The 26246-nt window shown below is 39.9% G+C and overlaps 1 protein-coding gene across 3 annotated transcripts in view; it reads left to right on the plus strand.

Annotated features, from left to right (window-relative positions):
• LOC146005038 (uncharacterized) overlaps window positions 1–26246 on the plus strand; it is a 104028-nt gene that overhangs the window by 28964 nt on the left and 48818 nt on the right. For all 3 annotated transcript variants that reach the window (XR_014443983.1, XM_083144179.1, XM_083144181.1), the window contains exon 3: window positions 24320–24682. Coding sequence is in view for 2 of the 3 variants with exons in the window: in XM_083144179.1 (XP_083000305.1) it covers window positions 24320–24682 (363 nt within the window). In the remaining variant the exon portion in view is untranslated. The remainder of the gene's footprint in view (window positions 1–24319; window positions 24683–26246) is intronic.

Here is a 26246-nt window from a genome sequence, read left to right on the forward strand (position 1 = left end):
AAAAAGCTGTTTTAGGAGGCAACCCCCCTCAAGTGTTAAGATGATGACAAACTGAAGTGGGAATTGACCCCTGTGTGCCACTCCGATTTCCATTAAATTTGGCAGGTGTATGGAGGGGCCCAAAGGAAGAAGTACGTGTTTTTGTGTTTCAGCTAAAAAACGGTTTTAGGGGGCAACCCCCCCCCCCCTCAAATGTCAAGATGAGGTGAAATTGAAGTGGGATTCTGACCCCGAAACCACGTAAATATGGCATAGGAAGAAACAGGGTGCATAGGTCCCCCTGCCAAGTTTCATGGAAATCGGAGGGGGACACAGGGGTCAAATGCATTAAATTTGTCCTCATTTTGACATTTTAGGGGGCAAACCCTCTAAAACAGTTTTTTTAGCTGAAACAAAAAAACACGTATTTCTTCCTTTGGGTCCCTTTATACACCTGCCAAGTTTCATGGAAATCGGAGGGGGCCACTTAGATAAACCTCCCTTGTTAGTCTTACATTTTGTAATTATATAACACTGTATATATTATAATGTTTTATTTTAATTTTTAAAACTGTAACTGTCAGGCCCATAGCCAGGCAGGGGCCAGGGGGGCTCAGCCCCCCTGGAACTACCGTCAGCCCCCTTGACATTAGGTAAAACTATTTTGTGTAATTTGTTTGCAGTGAAAAGTGAAAATGTAGACAACAGAAATTAATTTTCTCACAACTTTGTTGAAGGATAAATTCAGGGAGCATGAACAGCAGCTATTACATTCGTTCATCTTATTTATAAGAAGAAGTCTTAAGTAGTGGCAAGTATTTAGGAGATTCTCTTCTCTAGACTTCAGAAAGTTTATTCACAGGGCAGCTTCTTCATCTGTACCTTCGGGGTGCAAGGGGTGATTCTTCCACATAATACACCCAATTGTCAACCTCACTTCCACATAGTACACCCTGGACTGCTTTTTGCAGACTAATGAGTCTCTGGCGACTGACCCTATGACCAGTATAATTCTGTATGTTGTCCTGTTTGTTGTCCATTTGTGTGCTGAGTGCCCCTTTACAGCCTCACCTTTTAACCGAAGTAAGAATATTTTAAGATTTTAGTTATACGGCACTATAGTTTTGTTATGTGTTATGGTAAGGGGCTGGACTCCGCATAACGTGACAGGTGCAAAATAGCCTAAGTGCTGACGCACCCAAAATTTTAAATTTTGAAATTCAATCAAATTATCTGTACCTTCGTTACCCCTGTTGAGACCTCCCATTTATACAGAAATCTGTGACTTTGATGTCATTATACAAATTCCCTCACGCATCTGCGTCAAAGGTTAACAGCTCCCAAGTTTTGGGAACAAAGGGGAGTTTTATTGTTTCGGCCGGGGAGTGGAATGTACGGTAGGCACTATGATTGAATATGTCAATCTTTTTTTTGTGAAATATAAATATCTGTATCATGAAACGTAGTATGGAGTGTGTAGTAAGGGATGATTTCAGTAGCAGCCAATTAACACCTCAAGTGATATTTTAAAATATACAGAAAAATGTAGTATTTGTGTGATATTTCTAAACTTTATGTAACTTAATGACCCCCCTCCCCCAAACACACATAATTTACCTTCGTTTAACACTGTTAAACTTTTGAAAAATGGACTTTATATACAAGGCCCCCCTGATACCCCCCTCCCCCTGGAGATCAATTCTGGCTATGGGCCTGGTAACTGTAGAACAATTGTATAATTTTTGTATATCATTTCTATCTTGTTGAATGTGTTAAAGGTTTCATCCTGGAATGGAATGTCTCACATTTATGCGTGTTTCCATTTCCAATACATTCGAATGAATACATATTCGTTTCAATGGCATTTACAAAATCACCTCTGACAATTTATGTTGAACAAGTAAGATTATTTTTGTGCACGAGTGTGTTAGCCGATGCGTAGCAAAGTATTTTAGGAACAACACTTGAAAAAAAATCTTGAAGGACTAACTAATGAAAAATTTATTTGTAATAGAAGATTATAATACCTTTTAAGGTGTGGTAATATTATAATGGGATTGAGATATGAAACTCTCAGATCCGGATTTTTGGATCTGGAACTTTCGGATCCAGATCCAGATCCGAAACTTTCGGACCCGGTTTCGGAATTTTCGGATCAATAATTTAATTTTACTTCCGTGCAGAGAATTTACTGGCTTGAAAATTTATATGCAGTAGAACCTGTCTATCCCGGAACATGATGGTTCTGAGCAAAATTTTCCATCTTATCAGTTTTCCTTCTTATACAGGGTTGACTTTAAATACAGTATAGAGCACTGCAGGAAATAGTGGAAAGACAGATATACATTTCGCATTACTTATAATGTAGAGGATTAATGCATGTACATACATGAATAAAAATGCGATACTGTCGCAATAAGCATAGCAGAGATTACAATGATGTGACTATACAACATGTTGGTACACTTTTTACAGTATTGTAAGAACGTACAGTACATACTTATGTATCTTTTCCCCACAACTGCTTCAAAGTTGGTTGACATGTTTTGCTCACAACACGACCAAGTACATAGTTCTCTACATCTTGTAAGAATTGTATCAATTCCGAGCCGTTGTGAGAAGCAGCGAATTCTTGTAGTTCGTTGACATTGAAGAGGCATGTTTGTAACTGGATATCTTCGACTCGCGTGGCATTTCTTCTTCCCCTCCGTCATCCTCTTCTACAACATCGTCGTATTTTTCTTCAATGTGCTGCAGATGTAATGAATCGACAGCTTTCTCTATGTCCTGTCGTGTTGCCAATTTGCTGTCGAAATTTATTATGTCCTCAGCTGCAATTGATAAATTAGCCTGTTTACAAATGTTGTCAATGCAACCTAATTTCTCCTTGACTTGATCATGCTCGACAGTTGTGTCCTCGCAAGGGAAACCTGCTTTCACGAAGCATTTCTTTACTGTTTCTGGGGTGACTTTCTTCATTGCTTGGTGAATCCATTCATCAATTTAATCATATCATATCAGCGAAGTAAAATGGACACTCACAAACATCCATGCCGATGCCAGGATTCGAACCCGGGACCCCTGGTGTCATAGAGCGATGTGCATAGAGGGAAAGTGAAAGATTGAAAGATGGGATAAGAGAGGTGAAGAATGATTTAGATAAAAGTGAAGGAAAAAGAATGAAACAAAGAGAGATAACAAGAAAAATAGAAAGATGACGAAAGAACAGAGGAGAAATAGACAAAGAAAGGTGGAGAAAGAGGGTAAGAGATGAAAGAAAGAAACGGAATCGTAACAGCTATGAGTATTGTAGCGCATTCTTTCATATGGACGATGTTACCGACAAGCGAGTGGCAACAGAGGCGTGTTCCACTTACAGTATTGCATTGTTTTCTTGCAAGCGAAAAAAATAAAGGGAGGAATTTCCATCTTACTGAGAATAAAAACATCTCGTTGGTCTTTAAATGGTGTTCCGTTTCCGCATTAAGGAGGTTTCCGCCTTAAGCAGGTCATTTTCAGGTATAAAATCGGTCCGTTCTGGGGATTTACAGGTTTTCTTCTTATAGAGGTTCCGGGATATGTAGTTTTTACTGTATTTTGCTTTGGTTCTCCACTTTAGTGCACTGAAACCTCAGTTATGGAATTTTCAGGGTATTTTGCAGGTAAACTTTAAAAGAAGGGAAAGTGGTAATCCATGAAAAATAGTACGTTTGTGTGCATGCATGCGTGCATGCGTTTGTTTGTTTGTTTGTTTGGTTGTTTGTTTGTTGCGATTAGAAAGATTAAATACATTATGCTGTAAAATGTAAAATTCAAGATTTCACACATGCAGTAAATTAAGTTAAAAAGGGAGGCAAAATGTACTAGCATGCATTACCACCATGCCATTTTATTAATCTACACAATAAAATTAAAGGAAAATTGGCTTATGTAGCCCAGTAAAGCTTTGGCACTTATTTATTCTTGCAAAAAAAAAAAAAAAAAAGAATACAAAATGAGGCAACCACTTATGTTAAATTTGAAGATGTAATGTGACATCTCTGTGAAAAAAAAATAGCACATTACATCAAGGAAGTAAAGATCTTTTCTTCAGTTATCAAAACCCCTAGGCCTACTTTTTCTTTTCTTCCTTTTAATCAAAATGTAATTGAGTTTGCATGTGATGTGATAACATCCGAGACATGCAACAGTTGCTACACCTAGTTGTTTGATCTACTTGTTGCTTTTGATGGGGAAAGTCTTGTAATTGTCAGAAAGTTTGTGCTTTCTGCTAGTTCCTGTATGCTGTTCAGATTTGTGTGGTACATTAGGGCTTGTGGAGCACTTGCCGAAGTTGTTCTCAGGAGCTAGTGAGATTACGTGAGTTCCTGAGAATATTCTGAGCTTTTAAGAGCAAGTATTACTCCTCTTTTGGCCACAGTGAAGGGATCAAAAGTTGGTGCTCTGCTAAAACAAGTGAGTATATAAATATATTCTTGTATTTTCTTAATAGTCCATTGGAGCTTAATTTCTGAACAGTCCTCGTACTAGCTTTGGCATAGAAATGTTATGCATTAGTCACCAAATGACATATGAATATTGAAGTCTTGTTTTGTTTGCTGGTGCATAGATACGTTGATGAGATTTTTTCATGATGTTGACTCTTGAGTTCCATGCTTTCAAGAGCCAACATCACTTGCATCTTCAGGAACTGAGTTGCAGAGGGAAGAGTCAATTTACATACAGGGTGTCCATATAGTGTGAAACCAATGTGAGAAAACTGATGACCTGCACATTTCCTTAATGCAAAACTTGCTCCACATGTCCACCACTTGCTTCCTCAAATGTTTCAACATGCTTCCTTGAATTCTCCTAGGATCTCTAGGATCCAGAGCTGTCTTGCAGTGTTTATCATTTCCTGAAGATGATCCAGATTCGAGTCCTGCGTGCGACCACTTGTGCTCGTTCAAGTCTCCCAAGCGTGCTACCCTCGAGGTATACAATTGAATATGATTTTAATGTGACTGGGACAATAATCGTAGACACATGTATGTAAGATATCCGTGTTGGTTGTTTCAGGCCACAATCATCTATTTCATTTTCATATATCACTGTGTATTGGTAATATAGACTAAACTACAGCATGTCCAGAAAAACATTCCGTGATTATAAACTACCACAAAATTTTAATTAGGTATATTACAAAATTTATACTGATACCATTCGAAAGAACAGCTCAAAGAATTTTAGCGGATGTGTAATTGTAGGCGTTAACTACAACAATGGATGACTTAACAATGAAATAATGAAAAAATGGAAAAAATAGCCAAAAGTAGCAGAAAAACACATTTTAGGATGTAAGAGAAAAATTAGTGAAAATAGTCATGGACAGTTTGCACGGTAATACTCATGGATACCACTGTACGAACCTAAACATCAACAGTAACACAATTTGCTTCTAACAACAATGACATTTACAATAACACATTAACAATCGAAAGATCTTTTGGTTTGTTCTCTCTTGTCCACCATTACGTTTCTTCTTATTATTATTTGAAGTTTCTTTGCAACACTCATTCATACAGCATTGTACAGTGGGATCCATGAGTATTACCGTGCAAATTGTCCTTGACTATTTTTATTAATTTTTCTCTTACATCGTAAAATATGTTTTTCTGCTACTTTTGGCTATTTTTTTCTTTATTTTTTCATTCTTTTATTGTTATGCCTTCTATTGTTGTAGTTAATGTTAACAATTACACATTCGCTAACATTTTTTGAGCTGTTCTTTCAAATGGTATTGGTATATACATAATACATAATATACATAATTAACATTTTTTGGTCGTTTATAATCACGGAATGTTTTTGTGAACACGCTGTACATTTTAACATGGAGATGATTACTATGTTCACTTAAGTTTCAATTTCACTGTGTCTTTCACCTCACAATCCATATTTTAGGACCGGTGACCACAGACAAATTACAGCTATATGTGCACTACAGGACTTTCTGTGTATAACACTCATTTTGCCTGTTTGAGCATTATTCACTTGAGCGAAAAAGCCCTCAATTCCATACACTATCTAGCATCGTACGTGCAAACTATTTGGCGCTTGACCGAAATCCCTCCTTCTAGCACTCTAATTGAGATGTTTCTTATTGAACTCGCAACAAAGAAGAACTATCGCCACTTGGTAGTCAGTGTCATAGCTCACCTGTAATCAGAAAACAATACTGCCATTGGTTCAATATGTGTGAGAGGATCCCAGTGTAGGTGACAGGTCAGTTGAGTGTCATCTTCTATGCCTACGCTCTTGGTTGACTATCTCCAGCAAGGCCAAATCCATTTAAAGTATTTCATCCTGGTTGGTGTTATGTATTTCTCTGTGGATGATTACTGCCTCCTTAATGACACTGTCCCATTAGTTTTGCTCATGGGTGTGGATGGCTCCTTTTCAGCTGCTGCTGTTGCCTACAAAGTTCACCCAAAGGTTATTGTCAACATTAGACATTTCAGGGGGCTATGGCCTGGGAGCTATAAGCCCATATCCCCTTTTGTTAATTGTGACAATTTAGTGTTAGTTTTGTGGAGTGAACATTTATATTTTACACATAAAATAAGGGTTATTATCTTTTCGAGATCATAGGGTACTTATTAATGATGTTAGGAGATGATTACTTAATTTTATACATTAAGGGGTGGATATTTTCTATTTACTCTTATGTTAATTGGCATTTACTTTGAGGTAAACACAAAATAAATGCCTCATTTTGTAACTCGTGAGAGTTAATTTGAAAAAGATCATATTTTAGTGGGTGTATGCCTTCTGAAATGGCACTCAAAAGTCATAATCTCCTTAATATTCGTTAAGCACATGGGATTACGTGTCCTCCATCAATATTCATTGTGAGATTGCAACACTGTGAACTATACCGAACTTGGGTGCTTTTGTGTAGCTGAACGTTGTTTCTTTGTCTTTGTTCTAAGCTCAGCTGTGTTGTTCTGTTGCACTTCTAAGCAACATAATATTAATGTCAGTCAGTCGCATGAAAAATATTAAGGCATAGAAGGACAAGAGCACACAGCAGATCAGATGTTAAATGGAAGTGGGTTAGTGAGGAAGGGAAGGACACGTAGATATGTGTTAGTGATGAAAGTTAACGTGTAAGTGACCAAGAATGAACATGACACTGCTTCTGTTGTTACATATTGAGGCATGTGGGGGACGACTGACATTAACTTCATAATATTACATCTCTTAGAAAGTGCAGCAGAAAATTGCAACTGATCTTAGAAGAAAGCCAAAGAAAGAACATTCAGAATCATGTGCAGTGTAATTCATTATATATTTCATAACTTAAGGATAGTTAAGGGTTGGAAGACAGTTGTGCTCCATGTGCCTATGTATGTTACAGAAAATGATGTGCTTAACTCAGAATTAATGTACATCCATGAAACTGTGTTCTTGCTAGCTGACAAAGCTTGTGTCTGCCGTTCTGTGTGCTCCTTTACAGCCTTTTCTCACATACAGTAATTGTCATAATAATTTCACATATTTGATGTATTTAATTTATTTAATATGGATATCAGCTATTATGAGTGGAGTATTGATTTTAGTTCTTTGATGCATTGTAGTTCGTTCTTGATAAGGAATTTGTTTCCAAAATGTTAGGCCCCCCCGATGGTGCAGTGGTAGCATCGTCGTCTTGTAATCAAGGTGTCCCGGGTTCAATATCTGGTGGAGGCATATAGTGGTTCGGATCCCACTTTAAACTGTACGTCCAGTCCCGATTAGCCTTACTGTGCATAAAGTGGACTTAAAACACCAAATCAATCAAAGTCTCCAAAATATTTATTTTAATTCACTGTCTTTAAATTACTTTGTTTTTGCTAAGGTGCATATGTCTCCATATTAAAGAGTAGATTGCAACTAGCCTCACTGCTGACACACCTGTTGCCAGTGGCGTGCGGTGCTAAATCAGACAAGGGAACAGGTGACCTCCACTTGCCCCCTCCCCTCCCATACCCGTCGTAATATAATACAGTAGACCAAGTAAAATTCAACCCTTATTGAAATGAACTAAATACATTGGTGCTCCCCCCCCCCCCCCCAAGGCCAATGGTGCATCCCCTCCAAATCATATAATTTGTGCCCTTAAACCATATCGTAATCCCCGACAGCGTGTCTACTGAAAGTAACTTCTTTTTTAGCTTTACTGAACACTATACTTGATCTGCACCTCCTTCCTAAAAAGGGGTGCCCATCACTCAAGACCACCCCTAAAATCGTTCATCATAATCGAGAATATATCTTGTCTTGTAATGCAGCTATAATATATAAACTTTACATTCACCTCATTCAAGCGCCAAACACGCACCCTAGTAACATATCATTGCGATCGAAGTGAGGAAGAAAATCTTTAAATCCATTCCTTTGCAGGCTTTCAAGAACATTAATTTAATAGAATGTCAATACTTTCTTCAGATCCAGAGATATTTAGTCTTTTCCAGCTTCCCCTTTGGCACGTTCGGGGTCGAAAACGTGTGGATATCCTATAGCTAAATGCAGTCTCCAAAATTTAATATTCGAACTCTCTCTCCACTACAGAAATCTCTTGACAATCTGAGATTTCACCAAAGTTTCCATACCAATTTTAGACTTACTGTTGATATTGAAGAGTGGATTATGCCTCATCCAAAAAATTAATTCTCAGTCTCCACACCAGAATTTCCGCAATAGTCTATCTAAGACAATAGTAATACACAATAATTGTATAATTGCCCTCAATTTAAGGCTCAATCCCCCTCTAACTAAAATACCCACAATAATCTAAGACATAGAGTTGGATATTTCTCCCCCCCCCCTTTCGATAATACCCTTAAACACTTCCTTTTCTTCATCTAATGGATTAAATATGGTGCATTTAAGGTGTAAAATTTTTATATATATTTTGGAAAAAGATATAAATGTTGAATTTTATATTATTTGAAGGGAACCCCCCAAAAAAATCTCGATAGCGCAACCTGCACCATAATCCCCCCTGTTGGCACCCCTGCTGACCAAATAAACATACGATACATATGTTACAAATTGTCAGAAGTACGAGGGCCACTATTTATATTTTGAGCCTTGGCAACACTGATTGAAGTTAGGCGAGATTTTACATTTGCACGGAATCGTCTGGCATTATTCCCCATAATGTACTTCAAATGTTTTGTCAATAGCTTCATTTCTGTTGTTTCTGTTGCCTTGGAGATTGCGCGACAACAATAAAATGGAATTAACTCGTGAACATTTTCGTGCGATGATTTTTTATGATTTTCGACGTGGATTATCAAGACAAGAGTGCATCGATCAACTTACTTCCACATTTGGTGATGAAGCCCCATCCTTTGCCACTGTGAAATGCTGTTATAACGAATTTAATCGTGGCCGCCATTCGCTCACCGACGAGATTCGCGAAGGTCATCCAAAATCAGTTGTTGTTCAAGAAAACATTGATGCTGTGCAAAACCTAATACTGCAAGATCGTCATGTGACATACTGTGAGATTGAGGCAACCATAGGCATTAGTTCCACCAGCATATATAAAATATTACATGATCATTTAGCTGTGAGAAAGGTATGTTCTCGATGGATCCCACACAATTTGACAAAAACTCAAAAAGACGCTCGCGTCAATTGGTGCAAACAAATGCTCAATAAATACAATCGTGGTGCTTCAAAAGACGTATATAAGATTGTAACAGGTGACGAATCATGGATATATGCATATGAGCCGGAACGTAAACAGCAGTCGACTGTATGGGTGTTTCAAGATGAACCCAATCCAACAAAAGTTGTTCGCGCTCGAAGCACATCGAAACAAATGGTCGCCTGTTTTTTTGGGAAAACTGGTTATGTGGCAACTGTGCCTTTAGAGGAACGTAGAATGGTCAACTCTGAATGGTACACAACAATTTGTTTGCCAGAGGTCTTTGGTCAAATACGGAAAACAAACAAACGCCGTCGGATCATTCTTCATCAAGACAATGCCAGCTGTCACACATCTCGTCTAACAACCAACTTTATGAACAGTCAAAAAATCGAATTGATGGGTCATCCGCCATACAGTCCTGATTTGGCACCCAATGACTTCTTCTTGTTCCCGAATGTCAAGAATAAATTGCGTGGACAACGATTTTCGTCGGCGGAAGACGCCGTTGATGCGTTCAAAAACCATATTATGGAGGTGTCTCAAGAAGATTGGAAAAACTGCTTTGACAAATGGTTCGAACGAATGCAAAAGTGTATTGACCATAAAGGAGAATACTTCGAAAAACAATAAAGCAGTTTTCAATGCCAAATTCCTGTTTTTTCATTGTTAGGCTCTTTTCTTCATCTAATGGATTAAATATGGTGCATTTAAGGTGTAAAATGTTTATATATATTTTGGAAAAAGATATAAATGTTGAATTTTATATTATTTGAAGGGAACCCCCCCCCCCAAAATCTCGATAGCGCAACCTGCGCCATAATCCCCCCTGTTGGCACCCCTCCTGATCAAATAAACATATGATACATATGTTACAAATTGTCAGAAGTAACATACATGAAGCACGTTAAAATTTGGACAATAACAATGTTAAAGCAAATATGATACTATAATGTAAAAATAATATTAATAACAAAATTGTTGATGCGCAACAAAGAAAATAATAATAAAAGCAATTTATGAGTGATCAGAGAGAAAAAAAGTTTTGTCGAAACCTGCTTCATCTCTCTATTTGTAGATTATGTTGACTTTTTTGTAGAGTTGAGCATTCTTGTAATTCAAACGTCCTCAATGCAATGATGGCATTCAGATGGCCGCTAGATTTGTAGAAATTGTGACAAAACCCGAACTGTTCCAAACTCCCTTCTTCGTGAACAAACAAGGATAACAATAATTTGCCACTGGAAGAGTATCCAGTTAATCATTTGACAGAGTTGTAGTAACTTTTTATAAAATGCCTTGTGTATGATTTCGTTTTTGTTTTTAATTCGGTTAGGGTAGGTCTTGGTTTGCTGTCTTTTCTGTAAAGTCCAGTGAACTAAAGGCTTTCGTCTTCAGCCGGTTGATCATACAACATTCTCAACCCTACGCTCGCAACATTCGCTTTCTTGTCCTGCCTCTGCGTGCGCCTGGTCTTGGGGCTGTTGGAACAGGCGGATGCGAGCTGTTCCCTCGGAAGCTATTTCGCAGCGTTTAGCCAAGGCATTTAGCAGACGATTAACTGTAGAAGATTTTTCCACTTCGTTATGAATGTCAGATGCAATTTTGCAATGAGATTAGGGAACTATAGACTTACTACACTCAAAACTATCACTACGACGCAATTAAACTTTAGCACATAGCAAAAACTCGAAGGAAAACGAATTCGCTGTCTCTCCTAGGGAACAGCTAGAGAGTTCACCTTTGCGCGTGGTCGGAAATACTCGGTGTCAGGCACTAGAGGGTGGAACGACGAGGGTTGGTGAAGTAAACAAACGTCCAGTCACGGTGAAAGTTTTCTTCGGCATGTTGATTTCGGGAGAAAGAAGTGTTCTTATTATGTTAATATAGATAATTAAAATTGGGCGATAAGTAGGAGGGAACAGCCTGTTCCCTCTGTTCCATGGAGGGACCGCCACTGCCTGTTGCAGTTTTTAATAATCAAAATTATATCTTAGGACATCCCCAATGACATATTGGTAATGGCATCGACCTTGTAATCAACTGGTCCTGGATTCGATACCTGGTGGAGGCACATAGTAGTTCGGATCCCACTTTAAAATGTAGGTCCAGTCTCGATAGCCTTTCTGTGCATAAATGAACTTAGAGAAACTCAGCCAATCAAAAAGAAAACCTTTGCCTGTTAGTTTCAATTCACAAATGGGTTCGAGCCCAAGAGAATGAAATAGCTAAATATGGAAAATTTTCTATCCAGAAATAAATCATTTTGGATCCACAACTTTTAACCCCAAGCTGTTCCAGATTTACCAAGTGTGAAATATATGCAAACAATTGATAGCTTTTACATCACACTACCCAGTCATAAAAATGAATATGCAGTATGCTGCTGGACAATTTATCAAGTTCAATGTCCATTTTGCTTCATGTGACCTTGCACTTGATCCTGTTATTTTTGACTTGCCAATGAACTTCTATTTTTCTGCAGATATATACCTTATCGGCTAGTTGCATGTTGTGCTGTTGTTCCTCTCTCCAAAGATAGATGTCCTCAGAGTAGCTTGCATGAGCAAAGAGCTAGTTGCATGCTTGTGATTCTTTTTATTATTCATATTCCACAGAGATCTCCTTGCACTTATGTCCTTTTTGCATGGTAACATTTGAATATCTTTGTTTTACTTTTCGTGTTTTACTTGTGGCATCTGTGATAGTGCAGTGGTAACTCAATCACCTTGAATTGCTTGGTGGTTCAGATTCAACATGAAACTGAGCTTGTAGAAGTCCCAATTAGGCTATCAGCATAAAGTGGACGTAAAACTAACTTTGATAATCTTACCCCTGAATGAAAGGAGGTGTGTATGTGTGTATTTATGCATGCATGCATATGTGCATACCTTTAACAGAACTTTTAACTTTTCCGTTGCACATAATTTTTATGAAAAACTCCGTTTAAGTCACATGTTTGAACATCTAAAGTGAAACAGTGTTTGAGACTAGATTCTACCTTTAAGTGCAATTTGGCAACCATAGGCTGACTCAAAAAAGTGACTGGTATGCTGACAATAGACATAACTAATGGGGAGGTCCGGACCCTCTGGGGTGAGTTTGGACCCCTCTCAAATTTGTCATTACTACTTCGAAAGACGAATACAAAAAAAATGAAATCTGAGAAATGATTACTTTAAACTTCGTCTATGTGAAGCGCACCTGCTTTGCCTCAAAGAATTCTCCAGTTGCTACTTGAGAGCAATATGAGCAGACTTCAGTCCCAAAAGCCAGTAAACAGCGGCAATGGGACTCAATGAACTAACCACATGTCACCCAATAAATATCTGTTTGGCAAGCCTTGCCCTTCACAAAGCTGTTGCATCACACAGAACAAAAGAAAGCTCATAAGTGACAACCTAATAGATAAATCTAAAGGTTACTGTTGCAATTTGTGATTCCCAATCACTAATTTCAAACACTGTTCTGTCGTGCGATACCTTACAAAACTAAGTCCACTCCATCCACTGTTGAGCAATACATGTCATTATTATTGACTTATTGCACTAAAATATTTATAAACTAGATACGAGCTATGTTATTTCTTTGTTCAGGTGTCTTACTTCTCCAATCAATTATTAAAACCTTGAGCGGAAATGCTTTTGATGATGGTTTTGTTTCTGGAAGTTCTTGAAATAAAGTTCCCAGAAAGATCAATTAAATTTGAAATATGGCTTGAGCTAACATACAAACAGCTAACTTTATTGCAGAATAAGGAAACATAATCCTCTAGATGAAAAAAGTGTTGACAATGTATTGTAATCGAAAATTCAGTGTTTGCCTCAGTGGTGGAGTGATCGGCACAGTGCACTACGATGCCACTGGTCCCAGGTTTGAATCCCAGCCTGGACGCGAGTCTTCTTTGTGTGAGTGTCCCTTCATCAATTTCATCATCTTCGTGATTAGTCAAAATTGGAAGAAAAGGGAAGTAAAATAAACTAAATCAATCAAGCCCCGGTGGTCTAGTCGGGCATCTGACTGCTATGCAGGAGACAGGCTTCGATTCCCCGGGGGTTGGGTGATCTAAGATTGGAATTTTTCCGGTCTTGTCACCACATAAAGCACCTCTGGGGCTCACTCAGCCTCATATCAATAGGCATACGAGGGAGGGGATGTAAAGGTGACTGGAGCATGGTGCTGATCACATCACCTCCAAAGTGGCTTATATCCAGAATGGGTTGAGCCCTACCCCATCATCTCCTAAATGTGTCTTTGTGGCACAGTGCTTTCTATATACGAGGCTTGTCAGGAAATTAAAGATACAAACGAAACATAAGATATACAAGAAATGTATTGCACGCAACTAAAGCTACACTGGTACAGAGGCTATTTCTCCACATAAGTGCCACCATTGTCCAAACAAGTTTTTGTAGCCCAGAATCGTAAAAATCCACTGCCTGCATCTGGAACCAAGTTTTGACTTCTTCCCTGGCCTCATCGTCTGAGTCAAAGTGTTTTCCACCAAGATGTTTCTTTAGGTACAGGAACAGATGGTAATCGCTGGGTGCAAGGTTGGGGCTGTATGGCGGATGTTCAATGACATTCCATTGAAAATGTGCAAGCAGATCCTTGGTGACATTCGCTGAATGTGGCCGGGCGTTGTCATGAATAAAGCGGATTCCACGTGACAACATGCCCCTCCATTTGTTTTCAATTGCACGTCGAAGATGTTTCAAAGTCTGGCAGTAGGTTTCATCATTAATCGTTCTTCCAGGAGGCATGAATTCCATCAGTAAAAACCTGCTCACGGTGCGCACTTCACAACTGACGGATTTGGTACTGCCGCTGCCATTTCCAATGTGTGTTCCTTGCACAAGACTCAGCGCAGAATGACGACCCACTCCCAATCCTCGTCTTATGGATCAAGGTTACTGCCAGTGTTGCAAACTTTGCTTCACATTTTTCCCCTAAGGTGCAAATGTGTTTGTATCTTTACTTTCCTGACAAGCCTCATACATGGGGAACTTTACCTTTTCTAATCAATCAAACAATTGAAGATTCAGTAGAGTGAACTCTAAAATCTAGATTATTCATCTAAGTATTCATTATGGCAAAATAAATCCATCAGCCTTGTAATCAAGGGGTCCGGGGTTGGATACCCTGTGGAAGCATGTAGTGTTTGGGATCCCACTTTAAACTGTAGGCCTAGTTCCGATTAGCCTTTCTGTGCAAAAAGTGGACTTACAACAAAAACTCCAACTCAATAAATCCATCAGCAAGGTTTTATCTTTTCTTGTCTTGTGCCAATAATTATACTATTGTTACCAAATTACCCCAATGCTGACTAATCCATATAGTCTCTGACCTACCTACCTCAGACACCTCATATTTCCTGCGCCACCTGCTGCAAAATCAATTGAATAAAATGCATATTTCATACTTGAATGTGCAGATTAGATTTCCAACTTCCTTATATCCAGGGTTCATGTTTAGGCGAAGTTTGTTACTCCTACAGGAAGCAACAGATTTCACAACTTGTTACAAGCGTATTGATTCGTATTTTGAACTAGGCCATTCACTTCCTTATCTTGACCTGCAGAATTGCTTGTTTGCATGCCGGAGTTATGGATGAAATTAAGTTGCCCTCCTTTGCTCGCCACGAGCCTGCCTTGTCCTCTTTTGTAACTGGGTATTGAGCTCATGTTACAAGGTGGCTAGCATGAATAGGAAATGTTTGCACAGGAAGAAATACAAATATATGAGAGCTGTAGCTAAAGGTGTGTTCGAAAAGTACATTAAGGGTTATCTGTAATACTCAATGAGCTTGTTCTAGTAGTAAAGGAAAAAGATAAATATCTCCTCTGTCACCATGTCACATGAAAGTAGGGCTCCACACATTCTCGATCTCGATCGTTCATTATAACCTCCCAGAGTTGCCCACAGTACTGATCGATTACAGATTGGATGAGTTCCCAGAGCTGCTTATGCAGAGGAATAGTAACTTAGGGTCACCCACTGTGGAATTTGAATCCGGAGTATCCCACATGACAGTCAGTTGGCCTAGCGAATAGAGTACCATGGCTGTACACATACTTGGGTATTACTTGTACTAAAGGCAAAAGTTTGTTCTATTGGACCTACAGTTTAAAGTAGGATGTACCAATGTGCCTCCACAGGGAATCAAACCCAGGACCTCTTGATTACATGCTGACAGAATTAGTCACTCCACTATTTGTGGCCTCCCCGGTGGCATAGTGGTAGCAGTGTAATGAAGGGGTCCCGGATTCGATACCCGGTGGAGGCACATAGTGATTCGGATCCCACTTTAAACTGTAGGTCCAGTCCCGATTAGCCTTACTGTGCATAAAGTAGACTTAAAACACCAAATCAATCAAAACACTCCACTAATGGAGAGGCCCTTGTTAGTTGTTTTAGCAGCAGTAGTAATGGTGGTAGTTAGGCACTGTTCAAAGTAGTAATAACTACTGTAGTAGCAATTTCTGGCAGCAGTAATAGGTATTAACAGCAGTCACCATAGTAGTAGTAGCTGAATTATTGTAGTAGTCCTAGTAGTAGCAGGAGCTAACTGAGAAAAGAAGAAGTTAGTTTCACATTTATTGGAGGTATAATGTAAGTATTGTCTGGAAGGGCTGAAGAAAAACACATGAGGGCCTTAGTCAGGATTGACAACCTTGAGCCTGTACCTTACATTCAAGTACAATGTTCTTCAAGTCTTTTATAAAATCATAAGTGTGGTTTGTTTTTATTTTTGTTATGCAAATATATAACCAATTCACTGGGTCGGTACCAGACCTCTGAAGTTCTCAGGTTTGATCCCAACCTGGGCGTTGGTGTTATTTGTGATTGTCCTTTCATAGATTTCATCTAATCATCACTCATCATTATTGTCATAATTGCCAAAAGTGACATGTAGCTGATTCAAGAAATTAAATTTGTAATGATTGATTTGGTTTATTTTACTTCACATTTCAGCCACTTTTGGCTAATCTCGAAGATGGGAGATGATATGATGAAATTGATGAAGATGCATACAAAGAATACACATGCCCAGGCCAGGATTCAAACCTGGAACCTGTGGCATTGTAGCAAAGTGTGCTAACCACTCTGCCACAGAGGCCGACAATTGTGACATGAGAATGTTTTTCCAAACACTTTTGTTCGTCTAAGTAATAAAATTCAAATACCAAGTACTATCAATCTCTACATGGTTGTTATTTTCGTCTGAGATAATTACATTATTAACGTGCAGCCCTATTTCAAAGACGTCTGTCGTGCTGTTCATTTATGAGGCCAAGTACCTCTGCCTGAAGGATATATTGATTTCTATTACAAGGTGGATGATGGGGGAGGTGACTGTGTACAACATGTGTACTCCTGGCATGTTGGTTGTCATGGTTACTCCCTCCTCCCCCCATTATTGATTGAGGAAGGGGAGGAGGAACAATGTTGTTGTGTGCGTTCAGTTAAGCGTGAGAAAGTGTCAGGCGAACCCGGAAACTTGACAAGAGGTGCATGAACTACCTGTGGGCTGGACTCAGTGTCGTGAAGGGAGGGTGGTGTAGACTGTCTTGAGTCAGGCATTGAACTTTGAGTGTGATAGCAGTTACGAGACGATAACGTGAAGATGCCAGTTGTGTTGTGCATGATGTTCTCTATGTACTTAGGGATGTAAGGTAATTGTTATATGTAACTTGAAATGGGGAATATTAATAGATAAATGTAATTACATTTTTATTGAAATTATTATTTTTTTGTTATTTTTTTTGTTAAGACGTGTTGAAATTTTCAGTTTCAAATCCCACAGTTGGTAATCCTGATGGGTGTGTCTGCAGTTTTCCCCATACATTTTAGGTTAATGCTTAGATTGTACCTTTAGTGAAGGTTATGGATTAATTTCCATTCCTTTGTTCCTCCTCAGTGGAGGCACATTGCACAGTGGTTCCGATCCCACTTTAAACTGTAGGTCCAGTCCCGATTAGCCTATCTCTGCATCAAGTTTACTTATAATCAAGATTCAAACAAGCAAGCTCTCCTTATTCCAGCTTTCTCTCATCTTAGTGTATAAATTACCCTAGTGCTAAAAATAAGTGTGTTATTCTAACAACAGTCTTTTTGTCATTTAGTGTCACTTTTCTTCCACTTTCGGCTAATTTTCATGATAAGGATGGGTGATGATTAGATGAAGTTGATGAAGGGATGCTCACACAGAACTTTGGTGGCAAGATTGAAAGTTAACCATTTCAGACACTTGACAGCTGAACTGGCTTTAACCCATGTAGTAAGCCAGAGTAGTTTGTGGGGAAAAAATGGCATTCAAGGGACTGCACAAATTTTAACTTTGTGCGTAAGTGTGATGGGAGGGAAGGACAGATTTATTTTTTGTCTACTGGGTAGGGTGATCATACATCCCATTTTGACCAGAACGGCGGCATGCCGACATTCTGTCGCTATTATTAAAAATACACTAATTGTCCCGTTTTATAAAAGTCTTAAGAGTTTGCTTGAAAAACCAAGTCTAAATTTGAGAGACATTTTGTGCTAAAACATTTTGATTGAATTTTGAAACTAGTATCATTGTTACCCTTCTTCAAGAATTTCATAACAATCAAAATGTTCCATTGTCATTCAAAACGTTCCATTAACACAATTTTCTGTTTAAGTGTTAGGTCTTGTCGTGGATTGCATTAATTTGTGTGTGTTCTATTATTTGTAGAGCAGTGAATAAGAAGCGTACATATAGTTTCAATACTGACCTGCAGCAATGTAAGTCATGCCGAAATTATAATAATTAATACTTTTGACAACGGAAGATCAGCGGCGGCAGCGGCCGACTGGGTTCCAAAACTGCCCCCACCCGTTGCCCCTAATCGCCGCCACTGTTTATGATGCATGATTTATGTGATCCATACTAAATTAAATGGTATAAGAATACATATTATTTAATTGTAATTATATTGCTTTGTGTGTATTCCGTTATAACAACAATAACTTTATAATTAGGCCTAACAGATTTTTCAGGAGAGGACTAAACTGACCTGCTTGGGATGTCCTGTTTTGGGGTCAAAATATGAGGGAAGTTCCGAAAGTTTGTGGATTGGCAACACTGCGCCGATTCTGTGTAAGCCGTGTCTGTAATTGTTGCACGTGAAGATAGCCTGTGAAGATAACCTGTGGTGTGGTTTGTTAATGTACGAGTGAACCAACGTGCAGGTGTTGTTTGTTTGCTCGCTATAAAAGTCGAACTGCAGAGTGTATTACAATGGCAGATGAGAATGATGTACCAATAATTACCAGACAATTGAATTTTGTGTGAACTTACACAAAAGTGGCCTGGAAACGTTTGAGATGATAAAAGAAGCTTATGGTGACGAAGCAATGGGCAGATCGGCCGTATTCAAGTGGTGGAAGCATTTTATGGAAGGTAAATGCAATGTGCAGGATAAGGCGAGAAGTTTGTGTCCATCAACATCAGTGAACGTTGAGAACATTGTGAGAGCAGAGACATTGTTGAAAGGAGATATACGTTTATCAATTCGTGAATTGGCAGCTAAACTGAATGTTGGTGTAGCAAGATGTCGTTAAGGAACACCTGAAAATGTCTCGTGTTAATGCAAGATATGTGCTATGTTCACTGAGTGCAGAACAGAAGGTCCGTCGCATTCATTGTTGCCAGGCTTTGTAGAAAATTGGTGGGCAGTCTCTAGACCATCCTCCATACAGCCCAGACCTTGCACCCTGCGATTTGTGGGCATTTCCAACACTTAAGAAAGAGTTACATGGAAGGAAGCTTAGCACGGACCAGGAAGTGAAAGCTGTCACATCCACTACCTTACACAAACTCTCAGAAAATGGTCTGCAACATGTGTTTGAGAAGCTAGTGCATCGCTGGAATCGGTGTATACAGTGTGAAGGGCGGTATTTCGAAAAGGAAACACACCAACCCTCGTACTGACTCGGACTCCTTATAGTGATCTCAGTCCACAAACTTTCGGAACAACCCTTGTATATCCTACTACTGGGTCTCCTTCTTTTACATCCACTTGTGTGAGAGAAAGAGTTCCCGTTGTTCTAGAGCTTACGATGACTTCATGTTAGTATGTTCCAACTCATATCACCTATGTTATGTTGGCTGAGGATGGTAGACGTTGGCTGATGTATCTCATTTTAAAGTGCCAAAAGATTTGTTTAGCACAGTTTATAAAAGCATGTATGTAGCTGAAGTGGTCCAGTCAGGATGGTGTCTGACTTCGACTTGAAAAAGACCAGGTTCAATTCCTAGGGTGAATGATTTCATGTGGAAAATTTTCTGACATTATCCTTGTGACCGTGGAGGGTAAAGTCAGCTGGAGCGTGGTGCTGATGACATTATTTCCAGTATAGTTATTATCAAGAATGTGTGGGCTCTGCCCCCCCCCTCCCCCACTATGTGTCTTCATTGCATGGTACAATGAACAGGAGATAGCTTTGCTGTTTTTTAACCTTTGTATTTAGCATTGCTTGTCTCCAAGCTTTGGTTAATCACATGATAGATGAAATTTGATGCAGGGGCACTTACAACTAATACCCATGCCCACACATGTGTGCATGTTCTTGATAACATGTGACAACTATTTGCTTTTAACATCTCAGTCAGTTCATAAATTCAAACTATGTTAGATTAAAAAGAATCTTTAATGAAAGTCAGTCGCATCAATTGAAATATGTAATTGATAATGAGCATTCATGCCCAGGCCGAGACTGAAAATTGTAATCTTTGGCGATGAGATTTTATGTTCCCACCTGATATCAAACATTTTTGCCCAATCCATATAATTAAGTATGCATTAAGGAAAGGAAAGATGATTACGTAAAGGGTCTTTTACATCCTCCAATGGAGTCCAATGCAAATGTATTTATTGTTGTCGTTTTAAGTCCACTTTATGCACAGATAGGTTAATCAGGACAGGATCTGTAGTTTTTAACGTGGGATCCAAACCACTATTGGCCTCCACTGGGTATCAAACCCAGGATCCCTTGAGTACAAAGCGACGACGTTACCACTACGCCATCAGCGAGGCCTGCAGATGTATTTGCTTCATTAGCAAGGATAGTGATGTTGCATGATAATGCTGATTTTAAATAACATGACTTTTCAGCATAATGGTACACAAATTCTGAATGTAATGAATCTTCTTTAGGATTTAACTACTATCATTTGTGCATTCAAAATCATACCACTTCTGTTATTATTAGCATGTATAGCATTTACTGTAAGGTAGTTTTTCATGCCCACTGCACTATGCCATGAAGAAGGCACATAGGGAGATGTGGTGACATTCATGATCCAGTCGACGTCCGTAGCTTATTGGTTAGCATACCACGCCACGACCCCCGGGTACGAGGTTAGAATTCCAGCCTGGCATAGGCATTCTTTGTGCATGTCCCTTCATCAATTTCATCATATCATAATTCATTCTCATCTTCATAATTAGCCAAAAGTGGCAGAAAATTAAAGTAAAATAAACCAAGTCAACCAATCAACATACACAATCCCAACCAGTTTATTTTTTTGGAGATGATTTGACCACCAAGTCCCTACGACTTATACCCCCAGAATTGCCCCAAGGCACTAATTTCTTAGAGGTTGGTGAACCCCGAAACTGCTTTATGCAGGGGCAACATCAGAAAAATTCCAACCTTAGATCGAACCTCAGTCTAACATGTCGCAGTCTGTTTCCTTACCGACTCTACCACAGGAATGCTTATATGAGGTGTGGCTAAGGAAAAACCACATTGATGTTGCTGTCGACAAATGGCAAGCACATGAAGGTCAAGCGGTGCATGAGTGTATAACGTGATATCCTGGCTATCGACTGTGTGATTTCCCAGGGTGCGCGGTACTCAGTTCCACTGCAGCTTGTCGATGAAGTGAACCATACATCTGTGCTCCGTTGGAAAAATGTTAAGTGTGAAAGTGGAACAGCGTATCAATGTGAAGTTTCTTATGAAACTCGGAAAATCCGCCACAGAAACTTATGGTTTGTTGAAGGAAGTATACGACGATGAGTGTTTATCACACACTCAATTGTTTGAGTGGTTTCAAAGGTTTAAAGAGGGACGAGAAGTTATCGCGGACGACTCGCGTCCTGGACAGCCTTGCAAGTCTGAATCAAACATTGCAAATGTCGGTGAATTGATTCGAGAGGATTGTCGCTTGAGTATTCGAGCTATTGCAAAACAAGCAACATTATTACATTAAGGTGCTGACGACCCTTTGTGAGCGAGTAAGAAGATGTCAACCTGATTTGTGGAAAAGCAAGTCATGGATTCTTCATCAGGACAATGCTCCTGTCCATACGGAATTGTCAGTCAATGCTTTTTTTTTTGCCAAAAGCATGGGATCCCAGTGTTAGAACATCCACCCTATTTGCCGGGTATCACTCCATGTGATTCTTTTTATTCCCAAAGGTCATATCAGCACTGAAAGAAAAACAGATTTACGACTGTAGAACCTGTGAAAACAAAAGCGACGGAGGTCGTGAACAGAGGCCTGCACAAGACCTGGAGCAGACCCGTTCACGAGACATCGCTCCTGAAATGCCATGCAACCTGCGCAACACCCTCGCTTGAGCAGCTTGTCTGGCCACCTGCCCAGATCGTTCCTGGCAGGCATTGTAGACCCGCCGGGTACCCGCAGTCTTACGATACCTAGTAGGTCTCAGTTCGTTCTTTCCATCAACTGCAGACCCCTCCCTCTGCATGACGTAGTTGCTTCGAGTAGAAACTGCACCAGGCCCACACCGTTCTGCAGTGTTGCCAACTGCAATAGATTTGCACTACTTAAAAAAGGGAACTCGAAGCTTCGTAAGCCACATCACCAATGAAATGAGATTTACGAATGTTGCTACCCCCCCCCCCCCCCCACACACACACATTGAAATAGGTTTTCCGTGGCACAGGATCCATAAGTATATGTCGTAAATATATAACCAATATACATATATATAGTGATATACGGCAGGACTGAAACATGTCACGTTCGACGCTGAAGTCGCGAGTCAAACAACCCACTGTTCTACTGCGAACACCAGCGCCGTAGCCAGCCAGGGGCATTGCCGTTACCCTCGTTTGGGGGGGGGGGGGCAACTACTTGGATAAACGTAACAACAACAACAATCGCAATAATAGTAATAAAGTAGCATGAAAGGCATTATTATCCTCATAAATCACGCAAAAAGGGGGTAGAAATCGGTTCTCACGCATTTGTGTTGAAACCGAGGATTAGAAATATTTTTTTTCAACACGTCAATTTCACGTTAGCTAATAATGGAAAACAAGCACACAAACTATTTTTGAAAGAAAGAAAGTGCATGATAAATGCATTCCGAATGTACATACATATGGCATGTAAAATTTCCATGTACAATATTTTCTTTTCACATGGAGCGACGTATTACATAATTAATTCATCCAACTCGTAACAAACCAACATTAATAGCAAATAATATCACGGGCCGCCATAGCATTCTCTGTTTTAAAACTTTTCTCACTTAGATCGTTCGGCGCTCAGGGCCGACTCCCGCTACCCCTTTGCTACGGCATTGAACTTGATGAGACTTGTACTTTAATGTTTGACCCCCACTCTGACCCCTCCGCTAGACAATTTCCGTCCAAGGTTGTGAGCAATGCACCCTGCCCCCTCAGGTTGCGCCACTGCGTGCCTGGTTAAGGCACCATGCAATGAAAAACAATTAGTTTTCAGTGAGGAGATTTTTGTTTGCTCGATCATTCATTTAAATAAATGAAGCTGTAATACTGCGTGCATTTCCTGGCAATAAGATAAAAACTGCTTACGCTGAACTGAAATCGCTAAGTATATAAATTCTCCTTGGAGAAGAAGCTCCTCCTAGGACTTCGTAGGATTTAGTAGCTACGTAAGTAGGCAACACTGGCTGCAGCCGTCCACGTGGTGATGAAACACCTGGAGCGACACGTTGCCGGAGGGCTGTTTCCTTCCAGCAGGTTTTGCAGGCGCCCGGGTCTTTATGAATGCCCAGGTACCTTGTAAGCGCAGAGCGCCTTGAAGACCAAGAACCCGGGTAGAGACGCAAGTCGACTCGTTGCCGTGGGCAGGCGAGCAGGTAAACCTGTTATCGCGTGCAAGCGGGCAGTGGGTAGGTAAAAGGCACACTATGCTGGCCTCTAGTCGTGAACATGGTTTCAGAAAATGATTTCCAGCACTGCTTCCAGAAATGGAAGATTCGTATGGAGTGGTGTATCGATAGTTCAGGGGAGTACTTTGAAGGGGATAATGTTCGTATTGTACAAAAATACCAATAAAAAATTTTGTAGCGACAGTCCGGTTTTTTTCTAGCCACACCTCGTATTTACTGTAAATGAACAAAATTTATTTCATATAAGATAACTTTGAGAATGATGTTTAATTTATATTAAAACTGTGTCCATTTTTGTTCAGAAGTGGTATAATTCCACCCTTAAGATTTCAGTTTCTCTGTTTCTATTGATCCAGATTTATTAACAGAATTTTTTTTTTATGTTAGGCATGAGAAGTACATGTGTCCTACACATTTCAGTAGTGAGTTTGGATATCGTTCATTGCTAATGTATAAGAATCTGTGTCATTCGTGGAAATTTATATGTTGCCCTTTTCCATTACAGAAGTTACTCCGAGAAGAAGCAACATTTCACGTGGAGCATGCAGTCCGTCCAACAGTGTGTACCTGAGTAAACAATCTCAAAGAGCTATCCCACCCATTAAGCAGCCTCTCGTTCCGACGCAAGGGTCGAAATGCACTTTCTTCCGTGAGAAATCAAATGTGAGCTCAGGACAATCGCCAGGCCCTTATCAGAATCAGAAGCCTCTGCCTGCGACAGACTATAGTGATTGCTATGAAAACCCAACCATTCCCCCAACGCCTGACTCGCCTGCGAGCTGCAGCAGTCCAGTCCACTCCACCCCAAAGACCATGAAACAGTTGACCCTGGTGGAACAGAAGAAGCTACAGTGGGCCAAAGAACGAGGTAGGTGCAGTGTCTATCAAAGTACCTCCTAGTGCAAGCTTAATTAAGTAAGACAATTCAAATTTTCAGACTTGGCTCCTTCCTCAAGAAAATGTCTTCCGTATATTAGAATAACCACAGGAACGCATGTGTCACAACTATTTTGTAAAGTTTTCCATGCGTATATAACACCATGCCATGAAGACACATTTAGGGGATGAGGGGGTAGGGAACCACAAATTCTCGATTTCTGGTATTTTAGAGGTGATGTGATCAACACCACACTCTGGCCACCTTTACCTCCCAGGGTTGTCCCCAGATACCCATTGATTGAGGCTGCATGACCCCCAGAGCCACTTTATGTGGGGACAAGGCAGAAAAATTCCGACTTTAGATCACCCACCCTGGGAATCAAACCCGGGTCTCCCACATGGCAGTCAGATGCCCTATCGACTACACCACCACAGCTATTACAACTATTGTCGTACTTAGTTTCACGATGTTGATGTCACATGGTGTGAATTATCTACTTTTTGATGAATGTGGTCATGCATCACCCAAATGTGCCTTAGCATGCCTTCAATTAAAATGTCATTTTTTTCGCTTCACCTGTAAAATAGCTATTTATAAATCCATGCAGAATTGCCATTGATCTCAAATTACAGATCAGGCTGACTTGCTTCATTACTTAATTTATTGAATGTCCTGTATAAAGTAAACAAGTAACCAAGTATAAGTGTTGAAAACTATTCCAATGGACAATGCTCTGCAATTCAGAAATCCCATTTTAAATATCTTTCAGTCCTCCTCCGTAGACGAGCGGGTTAAGGTGTTCACTTGTCTTGAGATTGTTCGCTGCGGGGCGGCGTTGGTTCGAATCCGGCTCTGGTCGGAATTTATTCGGCCTACGTATAGGGCCGGTGGCAACCCACCATCGTGAGGAAATTGGGAAGCTCCGAGTGAGTGAGCGTAATCCGGTCACGGAGACCTACTATAACGGCTGGGGATACGTCGGGCTGACCCCCAACTATTCCAATACTGGTTGAAGATCTCCACACTTAGAAGTGATGAAGGAAAGCGTGGGAGGGAGACCGGCAGTCGATAGGTATGCCTAGGCCCTTCATGGGCTGTTGCGCGACGGATTATAAATATCTTTCAATACGGTTTCAGACGAAAGTGACAAACCACAAGCATCAAGTGACTGCACTTGGAAACGAATGTACTGATATAAATGTGACTATTGCCTCCAAAATGACCCAAGCGTCACATGTCCTTGTTGCTTGTGTGTCACTCAGAATACGCAGTTATCTGAATAGTGTGCATCTTGCCGCAACAGTTTTGATGTCCTAAAAGTTAGGATTTCCTGACTCCTTTGGACACCACAGGTATCGTTACCTTCTTTAATCGGACACTGTTTGTAAGGGTAAGGTAACACCTAGTCCGTTGCCAGCGATACAGGTAGGAATCTTCCGTTCTTTAATCCTTGAACAGCTTGTTCTATTTATTTATTAATACATAGTCAAAATTGTTGCTGCTTTCATGATCACTAGAGCCCGGAAGTTTGGCAAAATGCCTCTTTTTATCT

Source organism: Lepisma saccharinum, chromosome 22, assembly GCF_977018435.1.
Source record: "Lepisma saccharinum chromosome 22, izLepSacc3.1, whole genome shotgun sequence".
Lineage (NCBI taxonomy): Eukaryota > Metazoa > Arthropoda > Insecta > Zygentoma > Lepismatidae > Lepisma > Lepisma saccharinum.